Below are 18,984 nucleotides of genomic sequence, written 5' to 3' on the forward strand. Positions count from 1 at the left end.
ACTTTACAGCACTGCATCTGTGGGCGCCGCCTGGAAGAGCTCCACGCTCTTTGGAACACGCGCCAATGAGACGGGGATTTCCTGCAACGGGATTCCAGTGGAAGCAAGTGTGTAGCGCGTGGTGTTTGGTTGAGCGTGGTTCAAGATCTTCTGCCAGGTGCTTCTTTCCCGTCGTCGCTGATTGATTTTTTTAATCTGATAAAGCGAGTAATGATTACATCACCCGTGGGTGGACTAAGCCAGAATTGCGGCTAAGACTGCGTTTGGCTAACCGTAAGAGGAAAGCCATTTTCGATTCTCTCGGCCACAAAGAAAAAGGTGGGTTTTTTATTCAACAAAACGCGTTAGTAAAAGGTTGTTTCAATTTTATATATATATATTAATGAGGAGGATTTAGAACGATCCTGGATATTTACGGTAAAGAATAATAACTGTTTAGATTTTATTTTGTTTTATTTAATAAGATACATTTATGATGTTATTTTCTAAATGATATAATAATATATTTATATATTTCTATAAAATTTATGGCGCCATTTATACTTTACTTTCTTAAACTATCATTTCATATGCATTTATACTTTCTTTTTTTTTTAAAGAGAATCAATATGATTTCATTAACAGTGGTTAAGAGCATAAAAGCTTTTACAATCACAGAACATACAATTTTGCAAGATCATAGCAGAAACTAAAAGATTACACGTTAAAAAATCGAAAACATAACAGATCTTATAATAAAAAACCAATTTATGACGTTAAACATCCGCTATCCCAACCCGCTTTTAAACTATGGCTTTTTGCAACTTGGTCTCTTGAAGTATAACTTTATTACAAGTAGGTCTTCGAGTTAGATTTAAGCGTTAAATGTAACGGAAATGTCTCATTAGCTAAAATAGGGTAATTTAGTTTGTTAGCTTCATAAAAAGTATGTGTAGTATTGTCATTTTACTTTAACTTTGATTGTCCCAATGGAAGAGCCAAATGTTACTTTTATTCAAAATAGATCTTCAAATGTTTAAAAAAGCTCCTACATTGGATTAGCCAAAAGAAAATGTAAAATAGATATTTGATTCGAAGAGCTAAAAAAAAAAACTAAATGTAGCAACATTTTTCAAGGGAGCTATTTTATTTTTCATTGTTTCTCTCAACTGTTTTTTTTTTTCCCAAATATTTTCCTACTTTTTCTCAGGATGTTCTCTTTTTCCCAAAAATTTTTCCATTTTTCCTCTCACATATGCTATTTTTCTCAAAAATTTTCTTACTTTTAATAATATTTTAATAAAATAAATAAAAATATAGCTAATCAGATGTAGAGACATTTAAAAATAGTTTAGCTAAACTAGATAAAAGTGAGTTTTGAGAAGCCATTTTATATAAAAATATGGCTCCTTCATTGGGAATGCTCTTAGTGATTTTTAATTACATTCTAGCATTTTCATAATTTACTATTTCTAAAATGAGGGTATTTTAGGGAGCTTTTTTTTTTAAAATAATAATAATAATAATAATTGGTATCAATAATTTACTCATACTTCTCCCATATTCTTCTACAAATTCAATAGATCAATCATTAGATTTGTAGGGTTCACTGTTGACTTATGTAGGGTCTACGTAAGTTCACAAATTTAATAGTTGATTTATAAAATAATATGAAAAAAATATAAGCAAAATATTAACACTAATTATTTTTTTTTAATAAAAAAAAAATCAAACCAATATGTTTTGGTGATTTTGTCTTTTGACATGATGGAGTGGACATTTGTGGAAGAGTAAATAGGTAAGTGTCACGTGCACACATTTCAATCTATATTTAACGCTTAAATTTGACTCAGGGACTTACTCGTAATAAAGTGATAGTTTAGGAGAGTAAGTTACAATGACTAATAGTTTAAGAGTGTAAGTGCGAGTGGGACGGTACTTTAGAAAGGTAAAATATAATTAACCCTAAAATTTAGTATGGACCATAAAATAAAAAGAAATGCTACTCATACTCTTAAATGTTCACTCTCTGACGTTGAGTAAAAATCATCATTGAATGCTTAATCGGCTATAAATCACGTCTTATGAAGCGGTGGTCACTAGCTAGTTTGAATCCCCACTCTCCCCTCTTGTGTGAACATGTCAAACAAAAAAAAAAAAAATGTTTACTCTATGACATTGAGTAAAAACCATCATTGAATGCTACATGTACTATCATTTATTATTTTCATCCTATGGTGATTTTCACTACTAGGTTAGAGAAGAAGAACTTAAAGATAATACTTGAGAGTAAATATAGCATTTATCTAGAATAAATTCTCCTCCTCTCATTTGAAAGGAAGGAAATCCTATTAGGGCTATTTACCATTTTAGTAGCTAAAATATCTCATTTTATTGAAATGGTGAAAAAGTTACGAGTTGATGTCTCCTAAAAATGTTGTTGTTAGAGAAAAAATTTGGAGACTTGCAAGGAAAATTGTGGAAAGATGGATCATTCTAGTTGGTTTGGGTTTGCCATTTCAAAAAACGAGATCTAAAAATAAACAATTTGAAAACGTGATTTTTAAAAATGCAGTTAAACATTTGACAAAATCACGATTTGACCTTTAAAATCGCAATTTACCCTTTAAAATTGTGTGTTTTTCCACGTGATTGGCTATTTCTCTTTACCAAACATAAGCTTAGCCATTTTTGATTGGCTATTTATAATCCTAGACTCATTTTTGATTGGCACATATCCCCCCGGAGATATTGAAGCTGTCCTTGGTTCTTTTCCTTAGCTGGGAAGCAAGCTAAGTGCATAGATCAGCCTACACAATGACACATGTTGCTCCGAAATAGGCTGCGTCTCTCGAGTGTTTTGGCCCTATCGCTTGTAACCCCCCACATGTATTTTCTGTTTTTTTTTTTTTGTTCTTGTTTTTCCTTTGTATTGCTCAAAAAAAAAAAAAAAAAAAAGGAAGCTTAGCCAATTAAAATTAGTCTTTCTGCTGACGAGATAATTGGAACGTTTGCAACAAGATAATCAATTTAATCAATTGGATTAAGTATTTTGAGGTGAAAAATTGAATTGTACTTTAGTAGTCCAAATGGACTGCCTAAGAAAGATTCCAAGGGTTCCAAGTAGAATAAATTTTGGAGGTAAAATATTAGGGTAATTTCACATTCACCATCACAAGTAAAAGTAAAAGTAGTGGATGATCAAGTTGTATAGGATTCAACAAAAGAATATGATGATTACCCTGCTCCTCGGTCCACCTGATTGCCACATCCTCCCCACGCACACGCACAACTGGAGCCAATCAGTAAACTAGCTGTCAAACCCATATGAGACCGTACCGGCAGGTTTTCAGTATCAAATTGGTCCCTTTTCTTTTCCTCTTCTCTAATCTCTACAGTGTAACCACAAGCTCTCTCCTGTTAACCCCCCACCACTCCTCCCCATAAGAGGTAACAAAATAATCATTAAAAAAATAGAAAAAAATAATCCAAACAGGCCTAACGTAAAAGTTAAAGCCATTACAAAACAAGAATTACCACAAAAGCGATGAGAGAAGCATAAACGAACAGCTGGAGAAGACCAGGTGTGGAGTAACTATAAAGAGCATCAACTCCCACTACACCACCCCCCCCTCTTTTCCTCTCTCTCTGTCTCTCTCTCTCTCTCTCCGCCACCAGACCCACCTACCCACCCCACCTCACCCAATGGAGCCACCACCACCACCTCAGCTTCCACAGGCTCCGCCACTGTCCGCCACCAACAACAACACAACCACGGTATCCCCACACATGTCCTACCCGGACTCCGTAGACTCCTCCCCCCGCTCCCGCAACACCGACTCGTGGGACGAACCTCTTCCAAGTAACGCCAAGCTCCGCCTCATGTGCAGCTACGGCGGCCACATCGTCCCTCGCCCCCACGACAAGTCTCTTTGCTACGTCGGCGGCGACACACGCATGGTGGTCGTCGAACGCCACACCTCTCTCGCCGACCTCTCATCCCGTCTCGCCAAGACCCTCCTTAACAATCGCCCTTTCACGCTCAAGTACCAGCTCCCCAACGAGGACCTCGACTCGCTCATCTCCGTCACCACCGACGAGGACCTCGACAACATGATCGATGAGTACGACCGCACCTCCTCTTCCAATTCTGGCAAGTCCTCTCGCCTCCGCCTCTTCCTATTTCCTATCAAACCTGATTCCTCGCAGTCCATCGGTCCGATTCTCGACAGCTCCGCCAAGTCAGAGGACTGGTTCTTGAACGCTCTCAACGCCGCCGGTTTGCTCAACAGAGGGTTCTCGGACCCGGCCTCGGTCAATTGCTTGTTGGGTCTGGACGATGACGGCGTGGGTGTGAATAATCTGGAGTCAGGTGGTACGAGAGACGTGGAGGCTGCGCAGCCGGGATCGTTTGGGAATGGTAAGAACGCGAAGCAGGGTCAGGATGTTCACTCTGTGCCCGATTCGCCTATGCTTGAGACGACGTCGTCGTTCGGGTCCACTTCTTCGTCGCCTTCGCTGGCAAACTTGCCTCCGATTCGGGTCCACGTGGAGGATGGTGCTGGTGGTGGGGTTAGGGTGCAGGATCAAAAGGTGGGGATAGAAGAGCAGTTTGCTCAGATGAGTGTTGGGTCTGGGCCGAAGCAAGATGAGGCTTTTGTTATGATTTCATCGCCGCCTCCGATGCCGGTGAATATAGCTATGCCGGTGAGCTCTGCGGTGGTCGCCGGTGAGTACCCAAATCGGGTGTTTTCGGATGATGAAAGATCGGACCACGGCGTGCCGGTTGGGTATCGGAGAGTACAACCGGCTGCTCAGCCTCAGCCACAATCACAACCTCAGACTCAGCCTCCACTGTCCCAACCGAAGTCAAGTGGTGGTTTTGATTTGCATTCCCCAGATTCAGTTTCAAGGTACTCTTTTGATCCATATTACTTCCAAATTTCTGTAATTTGATTGGACTTTTCTTTTCTTTTTTTTTCATTGTGGAGGAATGATCAAATTCTGAATTGGGTATTTGGTGTTTGTTTTAATTCCACAGTGATAGTAGTATTACCAATCCATTGTCTCGCACAAAACCTGTAAGTTATCAACCAGACCCAGTTTTTCAAATCCCCTCTGGAACCACAAGGGTTCCTAACAACCCTGTTGATCCAAAAGTTAATGTCTCTGACCCCAACACCCGGGTCCAGATGCAACCACAGGTTCAGGATTCTGGTTATGTATTGCAACCTCAATTTGATCAACACCAGCAACACCTACAACAAACACAACAGCAACACCTACAACAAACACAACAGCAACAGCAACAGCAGCAGCAGCAGCAACAGCAATTCATGCATGGTACACATTATATCCACCACCCTCCCACTGGTGCTCTGCCACTCTCGGCATACTACCCTGTATATCCTTCCCAACAACAGCACCATCATCCCCAGCATAATCCACTTGAGCAGCAGTACCCGGTGTACTATATGCCTGCAAGGCAGGCTCAAGGTTACAGCTTGTCGGTGCAGCAATCTAATATGAATGAAGCTGCCTCCGGTGGTCCTTCTAGCCGCTCCCAAACACCCCCCAATCCTGCAATGGTCCCTCCTCCAGCGGCTTACAACCCCATTAGGAATGCCCCTATTGCCAAGCACGAAATGTCTGCAGGTGTATACAGAACAGCAACCACAGGTGCTCCCCAACTAGTTCAAGTTCCTTCTACTCATCATCAGCAGCAATATGTTGGTTACTCCCAGATCCATCACCCATCACAGTCCATGGCCCCTACTTCAGCTGCTACTGCTCAGCAGTATGCTTATGAATATGCCGATCCTGCTCATGCCCAGATATACTATACTCAGCCTCTAGCACCAACAATGCCTTCTCAATACCAGACCATGACAGCAGCCTCTGCTGTAGTGTTGCCGGAAGCTTCTGCTCAGCTTCCCACTGACAACATCAAGCAGCAGATGAGAACTTGACAGCCATTATAAATCCTTTCAGGGAGAAGAAACAATTTTGAAGGAATGGGTTTGGTTTGTCTCTGGAGTTTCTGTTTTAGCGTCTGTCCTGTTATTGGTTTGTGATATGTAATTTGTGATAGATAATAAGGATTTTGACCCGTCTTCTATCTTTATTGTATGCCATATTGTTGTCACTGTCATAGGAAATGGAAGTGGTCTGAGACTATACTGTAAAAGCTCGAACTCATGTATGGTGTGCTTGTGCAGTTCATATATATCGTTAAGAGAATAAATGGTATATAGGCAACAAGTATATGTCTACTTCAGGTTTGTGATTCAGAGTTCTTGATGTGCACGCCCAACTTTTCTTCTCGGGAAAGATAAAGAAGAGAGATCAATCTTGTTGGTTGCGTGTATCATTGTATATGATCTTAATTAGTTTTAAGATTTGTTTGGCCACAATAGTTCCTTTTGCCATCTGTTCTACCTAAGCCCCCACAATCTGGTACAATTACTTCCTGCTCATCATTGACATTTATCTTATATAGATTCAGTAGACACCATTATTTAGACCTTGTGCTTATTCTTGCTGCTACCTCAAATGAAATCAGATTTCATTGCTAGTTAGTACGTAGGTATGACCATTTTCCAAACGTGCACGAATCTAACTTTAAGGTCGAAGGGTTTGACTTGTGTAAGTAAATGGTCGAGTTAGGATTAATCTAATATAATTTTATACTTATGCATTGACACAATATTTAGGGTTAGCAATTTTTGACACAACTGGCAAATTCTGCATAAACTCAATACAAAATTAACGGGTTAAAGTTAATAGGTCTGACCAATTGAATTAAATAAATCAAGTTATAGTTAATGTATATAGTCCTCGTATTCATATATTTAGCTAATATTGCCCCTTTCTTGATTGCATCTGAATTCTCATGGACACAATAACAACCACTACCAGTTTTGTTATTTCCTTTTTTCTCTGGTGGTTAGTCAAACTTCATCCTCCTTTTGCGAATCACGTTTGCCAAAAGAACAATTGCTGATTCTGATGCCTTGTCCATGGTTATCTATTTCACCCTTTATTTAAGCTATCAATTTTTATTATTCTATTTAAATATTCTTTTTTATTCTCTTTCCAACAATCATATTATTCAACGAAAGAGAATTGAAAAAAAAAAAAAAATGGAGAGAACAAAAGAGAGAAAAATTGCAATAAAATATGCAGAGAAAGTGTGGACCAATAAAATATAAGTGTTTTTTTGGTTTGTTGATTATTGAGCACGGCTAGTCATTTTTTTTTTCCTTTTCTAAGAGCATTCTCAATAGAGAAGCTATATTTTTATGTAAAATGGCTTCTCAAAACTCACTTTTATCTAGTTTAGCTAAGCCATTTTTAAATGTCTCTATATCCGATTAGCTATATTTCTATCTATTCTATTAAAATATTATTAAAAGCAATAAAAGTTTTGGAAAAAATAGAACATGTGTGAGGAAAAATAAAAATTTTTTTGAAAAAAAGAGAACATATAAAGAAAAAGTCAGAAAAGATTTCGGGAAAAAAGAAAATAGGTGAGCGAAACAATAAAAAATAAAATAGCTCCCTTGAAAAGTGCTGCAACATTTAGCTTTTTTTTTAGCTCTTTCAATCAAATATCTATTTTATATTTTCTTTTGGCTAATCCAATGTAGGAGTTTTTTAAACATTTGAAAAGTCATTTTAGATAAAAGTAACATTTAGATCTTCCATTGAAAATGCTCTAAAATGGTTAGTTGGATAGAGATATTTTTTACTTTTTTGTGAATTTTTGTAACATGAATAGCCAAAATAACCTTTGGCTTATGAAAATGCTCGACTCTCACCTCAACTGTTATAATCCAACTGTCATCCTCTATCTAACTTACAATCAAGATCAGAGGTTAGGTACTTAACATCAATGTTCACCATTTTATTTTCTCATTTCGAATTTTTCTTTGTAATTGTAGCCCAATTGCACGCCATGTGCCCCTCTTCAATGACAACTTTTTAGAGAAAAGATTTAAGCACTGGTCCACAAAATGTCGTACGTAATATCGAATCTGATTCATTTATCCAGTCAAAGAGAAATTGATTTATATCGACGGAGACACATGTCCTTTCTTGAAAATTGAAATTTTAATATAATAAAAATTAAAATCCCTTGTAATAAAGTTGTCAATGCAAATACCATAACAAAATAGGACCCGAATGCTCTCTCACATGTAGTTTATACAAACTGACAGTAGTCATAGATTCTGTGATTTATTATGTAAAGAATGGATTAATTAGTTTAAATTATGCATAAGCGCAAGTACGAGGTTTGAGTTTAGTTTTATGGAGGGGAAAGAGCAGGGGGTGTTTCGTTCGTGGATGTGATTCGGCAACCACGTGGTTGACAGGTTGAGCAACTTTAGCTGTCGCTGTGCACTAAAGCTGCCGCCTCCGCTCCAACTCCAAGCATCAAGCAAATCAGCCCCTTGTCTTATAGTTGGAGGGAGAGTCAGATGCTGACTCTGCTCCACGCCACTGCCTCGCCGAGTCCGACGGGGAACAGGGAACATGTCGTTATCTGTGACAAGCAGCCCACTCGACCAAACAATTAAGACTTACGTGTAGCTCTAGCCCATGTACAAAAGGACAAGGATCACGCCATAATTGAAAAGAAAGTGTCGTAGAAACTGTGGTAGAAATAGACCAAAGTGCCATTATTTTGTGGGTGCTTCAACAAAATTGAGTGATATAGATCAAGCAGCTTTGAATTATGAAAATTGAGAATTAGCCATTAGTCTGAGGGTTGGAAAATAATGTCTATAGATTCAAAAGCAGACATCCTACTAGTCAACATTTTACCTCAAACACTCTCACACAATGATCGGCTCCACAAGAAGCAAGCTGGATGTTCCTGCTATCTTCACTCTCGGGATTTTTCCACGCTAAACGGTTTACGGCAGAGACGTGACACGTAAATGGATCGAATCGTACAGCAACAGTGGCAGCTACGCCTGCTGCTGCAAAGCTACAATCATCTGTTCTTATGACAGACAGACTCCAAAGTTCAATGAGTCCACTTTCCATTCCAACTGCAAGGAGCCCGTTGTTTCTCTGGTGACCAAGACCAACCCAAGATAATGCTGTGACACTAGTATTGAATAGCGGCAAAGTAATAAGCTGCTTAACAGAAGATCCCTGATCAACAGCCCAGATCTTTACTGTCTTGTCCCGTGAACCTGTAGCAAATTCATGACCATTTGGGTTCCAAGCGCATGACCAGATAATTCTTTTGTGTGCCTCCTGCCTTGCTAAGAGCTGGTAGCTAACTTCATCGATGCCTAAACAGTCATGTCAAATAAACCATGTGATCAGGAACTGTTGTAAAATTCCATAACTATCAAATCAGAAAGGGCAAAGCTGACTGATTGCAAATCAACAGTTCCTTTTTTTTTACTTCCACTTCCAAAGAATGTTCCATTTGTCCCTCTTTTATTTAATGCCCCATGACGAGTCAAAAGAAAAGGAAAGAACATTAACTTAAAATATTTATGGTTGCTAGGAGAACCAGAGGAGTTGATGGTAAATGTAATATACAAACAACCAGAAGAAAATTACTAAGATGCAAATGTCCAAAGAGGATGAGAGGTGGCAGCACGCATAGAATGCCAAAAAGTATTGGGAGTGATGGAGTATTGGTGGTGCTTCCTGAACTGGTTGTGACATAATCCGCCTTAATGAGGTGTATCAGAAGCAACAAACAAAAAATGATGATTGTACTGAAATTTTCATTCTCTTTCCACTTTTTCTGTAGATCTCTCTGTATTAACTACAGAATTTGAAATAAAAAAACCCATATGTATTATCTTACTCAGGATCTCGTCCACAAGTGGACACAGCATGCAATCCAAGCCTTCCAGGCATCATATCTTGTCTTGCTAAATTTTAAAATTAAAGATAAGATTCGTTGTTTACTTGTCAAAGTCTTACTGGTGAAAATGTAACCCTCCAAGTCCAATGTGCTAAATGTGAAGAGCTGACCAAAAAGAAACCAGCAACCATATTATAAGAGAAATATCACATGAAATAGCAAGGGTTTAGGGTACCTGTTCTTTTGAGCGTGAAAACAGAGAATTGACGATCCCTTGACACAGCCAATAGCATGCTGTCATCATGGGAAAATTCCATCTGTGTTACAGTTAAGCTGTGAGACTGCAAATGACCAACTGCCTTCCATGAACCCACTTGCCATAGCCATATTTCTGCTGCAGCGGCTGACTGGGCCTGCAAGGAAATAATATGTATGAGCAATAATTACTAACATAAAATAAAACCCGAGTATAGCACTCATATTACCAAGTTCTATTTTGAAAATGCACTTCCAAAACTAAGATATGTAATAGCAACACAGTTACAATGACACTGTACCTTGCATGACGAAGCGACAAGCGTTCCCTTGTGATCACAGCATAAAGAAAACAACTCATTCCCATGACCATAAAGTTTGTGTGATTCTGGCCACAGTGTATGCCAAGCCAGTTGATCTTCAATTGGGGGTTCAGTCAACACAGTAGGAACCGCATCAGGAATAGTTTCAAGGGTGTCGAGACCATCATTCCCATTTCTGTCTGGGGTCTCATGTGTGGCTGCATATAAAATGGCCCATAAAATTTATTTTTAATCTAACAAATTATCAGCACCGATTCATTTTAAAAAAGAAAAAAATCCAAACTACAATTAACTGAAAGCTTAGATTTTCACATACAAAGGAAACACGACAGCTTTCACCACTAAAAATAACAAAGAATTATATTAAATGATAAGATCAATTTCTCTGTTACCTTTGGGTGTGGATCCAACACTTAAGGGTGAGATGGACAATGTATGTAAATGGTTCACTAGTGTGAACTCCAAAATAAGTATCAACATTTTCTACACTAAATAGTTCAGTTGGAAAGATTTCATCTCTATGGAGAGTATGATTTCATTGCCACGCATCAAGATTTGGTTAAATATTGAGCAGAAAGAACCATTAGACCAAACATGCCCTGAGGCTTATGCTTTACAAACATGGATGTCTTAAGCAAGTTGGTGTGATAAATCAAACCACTTGCTGCAGGCTACCAAATGAAGGGGAAGGCTAAGAAGGCTTCAGAAAGTTAAAAATTATGCCGGTATGAAGTATAAAGTAAACCAAGATAAGGATAAGATGGGTCAATAATTATCTCTCTGCACACTCGAGTATCAAGGTTGCAGTTATTCTATAGTTCAACTGAGCTCTTGTGAGATTTTTTTTCTTCTCTTTTTTCTTTTTTTTTTTTGTGGCAAGATTTGATCTAAGACCTACTACTCCAATCTCACTCCACCACTTACAATATACCACTTGAGCCAGTCCCTAAGAGGTGAGCTGTCTTTTTTTTTTATTTTCATCTGTAAGTAATTAGCCCTAAGGAGAGGGAGAATGAGATATTCGAACTAGTGACTTTTACTTCATGAAGCGTGGTCCGCAGCCTAAGTGGTGAGATTTATCTATTTATATCTTTTAAATAGACTATCCAAACACAGGCTCTTAATTTCTGCGGCAACATCAAAGTCCAAATGCATATCTAAATTCCCTGTACACAAACCTCCTTACTTAATGGAGAATCCCCTACTCCTCCCAGTTATACACAAAACGAACATGAAGATAAAATCATAGAAAGAACCAAAATCCGTAAAACTACAGAAATGGGGTAATTGAAGTCAAAATCCCAAGAATTATCTATAAGATTTTGATTGAGAGAGAGAGAGAGAGAGAGAGAGAGAGAGAGAGTCACCCTGAACATAGATAGGTTTCTGTGATAGGCCAAGAGCAGACATATTTGCACCCAAAATCTGAACATCTACTTGAAGGTCTTCAGGAAAACTAGAATTTTGTGAAGTAGCATAGTTCAATGTCTTTAAAAAAGACAAAGGAGCTTCAAATACTCTGGCAACTTTCTCATCAGCTCCACTAACAAAACGATGGTTCCCCTTTCCTTGGATAATGGTCACACAATTCATATCATGACCATGAACCTGAGGGCGAGCAATTTCATGCCAAGAGTCCCCATCTCTAAGAGAAGCTTCATTTTGCCATGAAGCAAATATTCGAGTTGTCTGCACATTTTTAAAATTGTGATATCAATAACATCTATAATAAGAGAATAATACAAATGAATGCATGAAAAATAATGTTGATCTATCGCTTCATTTTGCCTATTCAACTAAAATTTGTAAGAAAATAAGTGTTTCAGTAGACTTTGTTTTCCTCTTTCAACCATATCACAGATCCCGTATCAACATGAAAACTTAAAAGAGAAAAAGTGACAATTCACTTGAAGAAGTATCATTTTAAGATAGTAAAAATCCTCCTTTAGTTTAAAACTAAAGCCTAAAACTTTCAGTATTACCCTGACTTGTCTTGTCATTAAGAAAAGATCTCCTATGCATAGAGCTTGTTTTAGTAGGCCTTCCACTGACTTAGAACTTTAATTCCATTCCCACATGTCGAGATGAATTATGCTCTAAGGCAGGAAGGACCACACTCCTATAATTTACTCCTAAATCTTTTAAGCGGATTTTAAGAAGAAACTTTAGGGGGAAAAAAAACAATGGAACTACTCAAAAAAATTATGTCAGAGCATAATTATGAGTTCCTTCAAAATCTCTACCATCAAAATTCCCATAGGAAGTGGTTCCACATAATTTTTCCCAAAATTAAACGCACTCTAGAAGTTCAATCTAAAGTACTTATATGAGCACACACTGAAGTTGTCGGAATAAAAATTGTTTCATCAAGACAAGCTTCATTTAATTGATTTTCAGTTTATTTACTCAATCAAAAAAATATAATACTAAATACAATGTACACCCTTGGTAAGTCATCAATATCACATACCAGGCCAGGCGCCAGTATATTTCTAACCGAAAAAGAGTCATTACTCCGTGAGGGTGGTTACTTGGATATGGTCCTATCTTTCAACATTTTTTTTTTTTTTTTTGCATAAATTGACCACTCTCAAGATTCAAACCCCCACACTTGGGCTTGGCAGCCTGGGGATTTTATCATTGCTAAATGCTACAAACTTAAATGGCACTGTTCAGATCACTGACACACAATGTCCACCTACCTTGTGTTATTTGCATTGTTAGTCATAGACCACTTGGAGACAATTTCAGTTCAAAATGCAATTTAATGCTGATTAAACACTTTCCTAAATGCCATACAGTCCACTTTGAAACCGTATGAGTTTATTTTACTTACTAGTAGTCGGCATAAGATAAATTTCCAAACACTTGCCACTATCTAAAGAAATTTACAAGAGTCAGGTAAGAAATGTAGGAAACTGGTCATAAATTCTCTGATAAAGCCAAAATGCACCAAGTAACAGCAATAAGAATTAAAAACTGTAGTCAAAACATTTTTGAGAAATAATGAAAAGTTCATGAAAGTTTTTCTGTCCTATCTGCAATATATTACCTGGTCATGGCTGACAGACAGTATGTATTCACCAGATCTTGTCCACGCAATATCTGCCACTGCTGCAAAATGCCCAGAGGGAACCTTTTGTGGTTGCCAATTATCTAGATCCACACCAACATTTTTCCAGAGATGGAAGGATCCACCATATCCATGTGCTAAAATTGAATTCCCGTTTGGGCTCCAGTGGCCACCATAAAACCCTAAAGCACAATGGCTTAATTCTCCAACAGTAACCACATTCATCCAGATACCAGAAGTCTTTTCAGGTTGCCAGATCATCATGGTCTTGTCCATAGATGCAGATAAGATGCTTTGAGGTTGATAGAAGTCAATTCCTTCTACAGATGCACTTGAAGGGGGTTGCCACTCCACTGAATATACCCAATCTTCATGGCCAATTAGAAGAGATTCCAAAGATATTTGATAGGAGGATGAGCCAGCTACAAGCACAGGGCCTTCAATATAAGATGCTAGGCTTATTTCTTCTTTCTTATATGCACCCTGAATGCTGCAAGGAGAACTCTGTAGAGCCAGCTTCCATATGCGTATGCCTTTGTCCTGAGATGAACTAACTAGAAGAATACTATTTGCGTCACCATTGGTGCATATAGGTAATGAGAAGTCCAGACTTCGGATCCAATCTGTATGCCCTTTTAATTCACATGCACGAAGAAACTGGGGGGATACGTAACAAAAAACAAAAAAAATCCCATGACAAGTTACAGCCACAATGAATGCTACATAGGAACTTCAAGGTAAGATTGAAAAGTCAGAGTCTAGATACCTTTCCTGTCCTCTCCCCACAGTAAAGATGAATCTTATTATCCAATCCTCCCATGGCTAGTACTATATGCCCAGTATTTCCAGGTAATTCTGCTAAGGAAAGTGCTACCATAGGTTTTGAACCAACAAAGAGAGATTCCAGACAAACCAATTTACAGTCACCTAAATCAACCACGAAAAGTTTTTTATTAATATTTTGAAACAGAATTTTTCATGTTGCTTCAGAATAAGAGGAAAGCAAACAAGCGGCTTAGAATAAACAGTGTACACAGACCAGATAAATGCCAATATAAATTATTTTCAAACAACAAGACATGTTGGAAATCCATTTTGAACATAACCACATTTAAATAATAAGAGATGTAAAACATTATAAAGAATCCAATGTAAGATAAAGATCATCAACTAAGAGAAAAATGCAACATGTCAATCAAATTAAGAAAAGATAGGCAAAATAAGCTCTGTCTCCCTTTGAAAAAAGTGGGTACTATTATTTAATTAGCTAACCACATCCTAAATTAAGCCTGACACTATTGCTTTAAATTTTGATCAATTAGGATAAAAAAAAATGCGCTCAAACATTTCCTATCAAATCAGATTTTCAAAAATAAGTTTATTTCAGCATTATTCTGGCTATAATAATGGATTAAGTTTACCAATTTCCTATCAGCTTAAGCATTTAGAATAAGTAGTGGTTTAATATGGTACCAAAGCAAAAAGTCCTGATAAGCGAAAAACTGAGCCACCCAATATGATCTTCCTCCTTGAACAGGGAGAACTCCATCTTCACATACCAAGGATTTACCGCCAGTCTATCACTTCCTTCATAATCCCAGATGGTTCTGGAAAGAACCTCGCACTCCAAGTACTGGGTATGCAATCTCCCGGTAGGCGTCCATGATGCTGACAGCGTCTCCAAGATCTCCTGCATATCCTCCATGCATTGCAGCTTTGCGGTAGAACAGTTGACCTCCACCTCCATTTGGCTTAGACCCTCATGCATCTCATACACATCAGATTCCAGCTTTTCAATTTGTTTCCTATTGGTGTCATGGCTCTGATACCACTGACGAATCCCATACTAAATGAACTACTTAAGGAATTGGAATACTACTAAGAAAAGAAATCTCCACTTCGGGTGGGAGAGAAACCATGTACAAATTGAGTTAACATGACTTGCCTGCTGAACCCCAAACACATGCCTTCTAATATAACACTACCACGCACTCCCACTAACAGTTATCACTTACACGTTGCCACCCCTTACACATGCACTTACATATCTTCACTAACACATTGCATGACACCTACGCATGAACCTACTTCATCTTTAACTTCTCCACAAGCTCCTATGTTTGCCCCTGCGATCAAAACAGAGCCCTCCATATCCACCGCAAGTCTAATTCTTCCTCAAGGTCTATCACATGACATCTAAGAACATAATGAAAAATCTTGATATGGTACTAGTGAACTGTCAATTAATTTCTTTGCAACATACATGGATTGAGTCTAGAGAAATGTCACAACTTAGATGGATCACTTCAAATCACAAGAAACAACTCACAAAGTCATAAGCACGAACCATTCATTTGGTTTCCATGGGTCTGCAAATCAGCAAGTATTCCATCAATGGCCAATCTATTCATAAGCCAATGGTTTGCACTTTTAGAGAATGTATTATGAAGCTAATAGCATAACATTTCCAAAGCATTGATGCCCTCATGGCTATTCACCTTACTTTACACAGAAAGAAGATACAGTTTGGCAGGGAAATGCAGACTATCTAAAAAGCAAAAGATTATCTAAAGAGTCCAGAATCATCCTATTCAAATCCATTATAAAGTATAGAACTAAATAAGAATCAACTCTAGTACCAAAAATGAAATCTGACTACTGAAGAAACAAGATTAAGTTTTTGGAAGAAAGAGATTACCATCATATAAATAAAGCATATAAAGAAAAATGGCATTCATATTTTTCTATAGCAAACGTAAGTGACATGCATACTATGTACAAGGATAACATCCATATGCATGGCAGTAAAACAGGTTTAATTTATTCCAGGAATTTATGACTAACCTCCAGGAGTAGATGGAAACAACAGTTCCCATACATAGACTGCACCATCTGAAGAAGTAGATGCAAAGATTGCCTCATTTTGAGAAACCATAATTCCAGTAATGCATGTGACACCCTTCTTGTGTGATTGTGGTATTTGTAGCACATGCCTCCACTGCTACAATACAATTTAATTAATTAATTGATGTTTAATTTTTTTTTTAAAAGGAAATATAAATATGTTTAACATAGGAAATGAATCATACAGAATATATTAAGAAATCATGGTACATGTGGAGTATTACATTCCAAAAGTGATATTTGGCAATATGTTAAATGAGCTAGTACATGAATAGCAATCCTGCCAAGAAACCAAATACAAAAAGAATTCACCAATTACTCACATGCACAAGTAATTACCTTTCTGTCAATGAGAGATAGTTCCCACAAAATAATGGCACCATCAGCATCTCCTGAGAGTAGATAGTGCCTCTCCAACTGTTCAGCTGTAGGAAAACAACAAAGCTCATTAATATATTGTATAATTTAAAAACATAATGCTCCTACATATCAGTCTGTCTGAAAACAACAAAATCTTTTGTTGAAGCTACACCCTCTTTTTGGTAGCTTTGAATAGTTCTTTTGGGTTTCTGATGAACTATGTAAACACAAGTCGAAGAGACTACACAAACCCAACCCCAAATACTTGGAGAACTAAGATTCCGGGAAACACTAGAAGATCACTAGTTTCTTACAAAATTGTCCAGACTTGGTTTTGTTTTAACATTACGAGTTTATCATGTTTTAGCTGTTGTCTTGTTTTTGGTTTTCATCAACTATGCATAATATTAAATGGGAGTAGGGTTTCATGGAATAAAGAAAGAGAGAAATTATCAGTAGAAGAGTGGAAAATTGTGATTACCTCCTATTGCAAATGGAGGACTCTCGACATGCAATAATTGACGCCTAACTAGTATCAAACTAAGTACCACATCACGGGTTCCAGTCATAGAGGATGCGGTCTATAAGCTAGGATTAAAATATCTTTGTATTATGTATGGACATAGTATGAAGCCATTAAATATTGATGGGTGAGTAAAGCCGCCAAAAAAGAAATGGCTATCATCGGTCAATGCTGATAGAGTGGACTGCTATAGAGGTCAAATTCAAAAACATGGTGGAACGCTACGATCCTAAGAATTAAGGGTTTAACCAAACCAATATCCAACCGCCCTAGGGCTTTTGGATCAATGGTTAGGATGTTGACAACTGGTATTAGAGTAAGTACCACATCACAGATTTGAATCACATAGGAAGCGCCTTTATGCTAGTGTGAGCTATTTGTTACCTTTTCAATTTTTGTTGGGAAATTGTTAAGAGCTTAACCATTGATGCAAAAACCCTATGATTGTTAGATACACATTTGATTAAACCCTCAACGCTTAGGATTGTAACATTCTATCACGCTTTTGACAAGTTTATTGATCATGCTTTTGACAATTTTATTGATCACACTTGAGAAAATGATTTTGTTGTCCGCGGGGGGGTGGGGGGGTGAAATCTACTTTCTATTATTTTTCTATCATTTCTCAACCATTCGAAAGACCACAAGTGTTAACTGGTCTAGTTCAGAATAAGAACATACCTTTAAATGCAAACTTATTACTTGGAAGCCACTGTGTGCAGTTTACAGCGGCCCTGTGACCCGGTAAAGTTGTCAAAATTTGGGCATTCTGCCAAAACGAAAATTAACAAAAGAAGAAGAAGAAAGAAAGAAAGAGCTCAGTTTGACTATATATATATATATACAGCTTGTCAAAAGTGAAATAAATGAAAGGAAGGCGAGGGCGAACCTTGGGGCAGAATATAGCAACGGCGTTTTGGGCGCCAAAGGCCACCAAATCACAGGCGCCCCATGACACGTTGTTCACTACTCTGTTGCACCCTGCTCCTATAAACACTCTCCTCGCCTCAGCCCCACCATTCATAGACATGGTGAATCAGAGGGAAAGCGATAGAGAGAGGTTATCAGAGGGAAGCCACAACTGTTAAAAGCTTCAGGCAACAGGGGGGGGGGGTTGTGTTCAGGGCAGTAAGGAGAGAGGACGACAGTGTGCTTGGGCCTGGGCCTCAAGAAACAGTAAAGGCTTCTCATAGCCCAATCAAAAGGAGTGAAAAAGTTAAAACGAGAGAGAGAGGAAAACGAGAGAGAGAGGGAGAGAGAGAGGGAGATTTTCCCTCTCCTCTAGCAATGAGTTTATTAGTGGGAATTGTGAATATTTAATTTGATGCTAAAGGGAAAACCTTTCGAAATATTAAACAATTTTTAATGTCTTTTTAAACTTTAAAAATTTGTAATGTGAGGTTTTAATCTCTTAACTCCTTTCAATTACCTTTTTAAATTATTTGTTGGCTTAAAAGGCTAGCATGTAAAATTTCTGTTATACCCTACTAAAATTTATAAAATTATATAATAACTATGACCTTAGTTTAAAAAAAAAAAATTTAAAAATTTAAAAAATGATCCACGACGTAACTTTTTTTTCAATTTTTTATATTTTAAAATGAGATATTTTTGTTATTCTTGCTTCCTCTGTTAAGATTTAACAAAAGAAAATAATGGAGGGAGGTGAATGAAAATAGTTGGAAGATTAGAACCCCACATTGTAGATTTTTAAAATTTAAGAAAAAATTGA

At 37.6% G+C, this 18,984-nt stretch overlaps 2 protein-coding genes across 3 annotated transcripts; one reads left to right on the forward strand and one right to left on the reverse strand.

Moving 5' to 3' along the window:
* Window positions 1-3,558: 3,558 nt before the first annotated feature.
* On the forward strand, window positions 3,559-6,256 carry PDE331 (Octicosapeptide/Phox/Bem1p family protein). Its single transcript, XM_059604623.2, has 2 exons — window positions 3,559-4,892; window positions 5,021-6,256. The coding sequence occupies exons 1-2, from the start codon at window positions 3,685-3,687 to the stop codon at window positions 5,946-5,948; spliced, it is 2,136 nt and encodes a 711-aa protein (XP_059460606.2). The 5' UTR covers window positions 3,559-3,684; the 3' UTR covers window positions 5,949-6,256.
* Window positions 6,257-8,714: 2,458 nt separating this feature from the next.
* Window positions 8,715-18,353, reverse strand: ELP2 (elongator protein 2). Of its 2 annotated transcripts, none has more exons than XM_059601662.2 (10): window positions 18,142-18,353; window positions 17,934-18,021; window positions 16,709-16,794; window positions 16,310-16,463; window positions 14,232-14,392; window positions 13,445-14,122; window positions 11,760-12,081; window positions 10,372-10,589; window positions 10,050-10,227; window positions 8,715-9,284 (listed from the first exon to the last, which is right to left on the reverse strand). In XM_059601662.2, the coding sequence occupies exons 1-10, from the start codon at window positions 18,280-18,282 to the stop codon at window positions 8,794-8,796; spliced, it is 2,517 nt and encodes an 838-aa protein (XP_059457645.2). In that variant the 5' UTR covers window positions 18,283-18,353; the 3' UTR covers window positions 8,715-8,793. The 2 variants fall into 2 exon arrangements, with proteins under 2 accessions (XP_059457645.2, XP_059457637.2); XM_059601654.2 differs by having other exon boundaries at window positions 16,310-16,466.
* Window positions 18,354-18,984: the final 631 nt, after the last annotated feature.

Source organism: Corylus avellana, chromosome 2, assembly GCF_965113065.1.
Source record: "Corylus avellana chromosome 2, dhCorAvel1.hap1.2, whole genome shotgun sequence".
NCBI classification, from domain to species: Eukaryota; Viridiplantae; Streptophyta; class Magnoliopsida; order Fagales; family Betulaceae; genus Corylus; species Corylus avellana.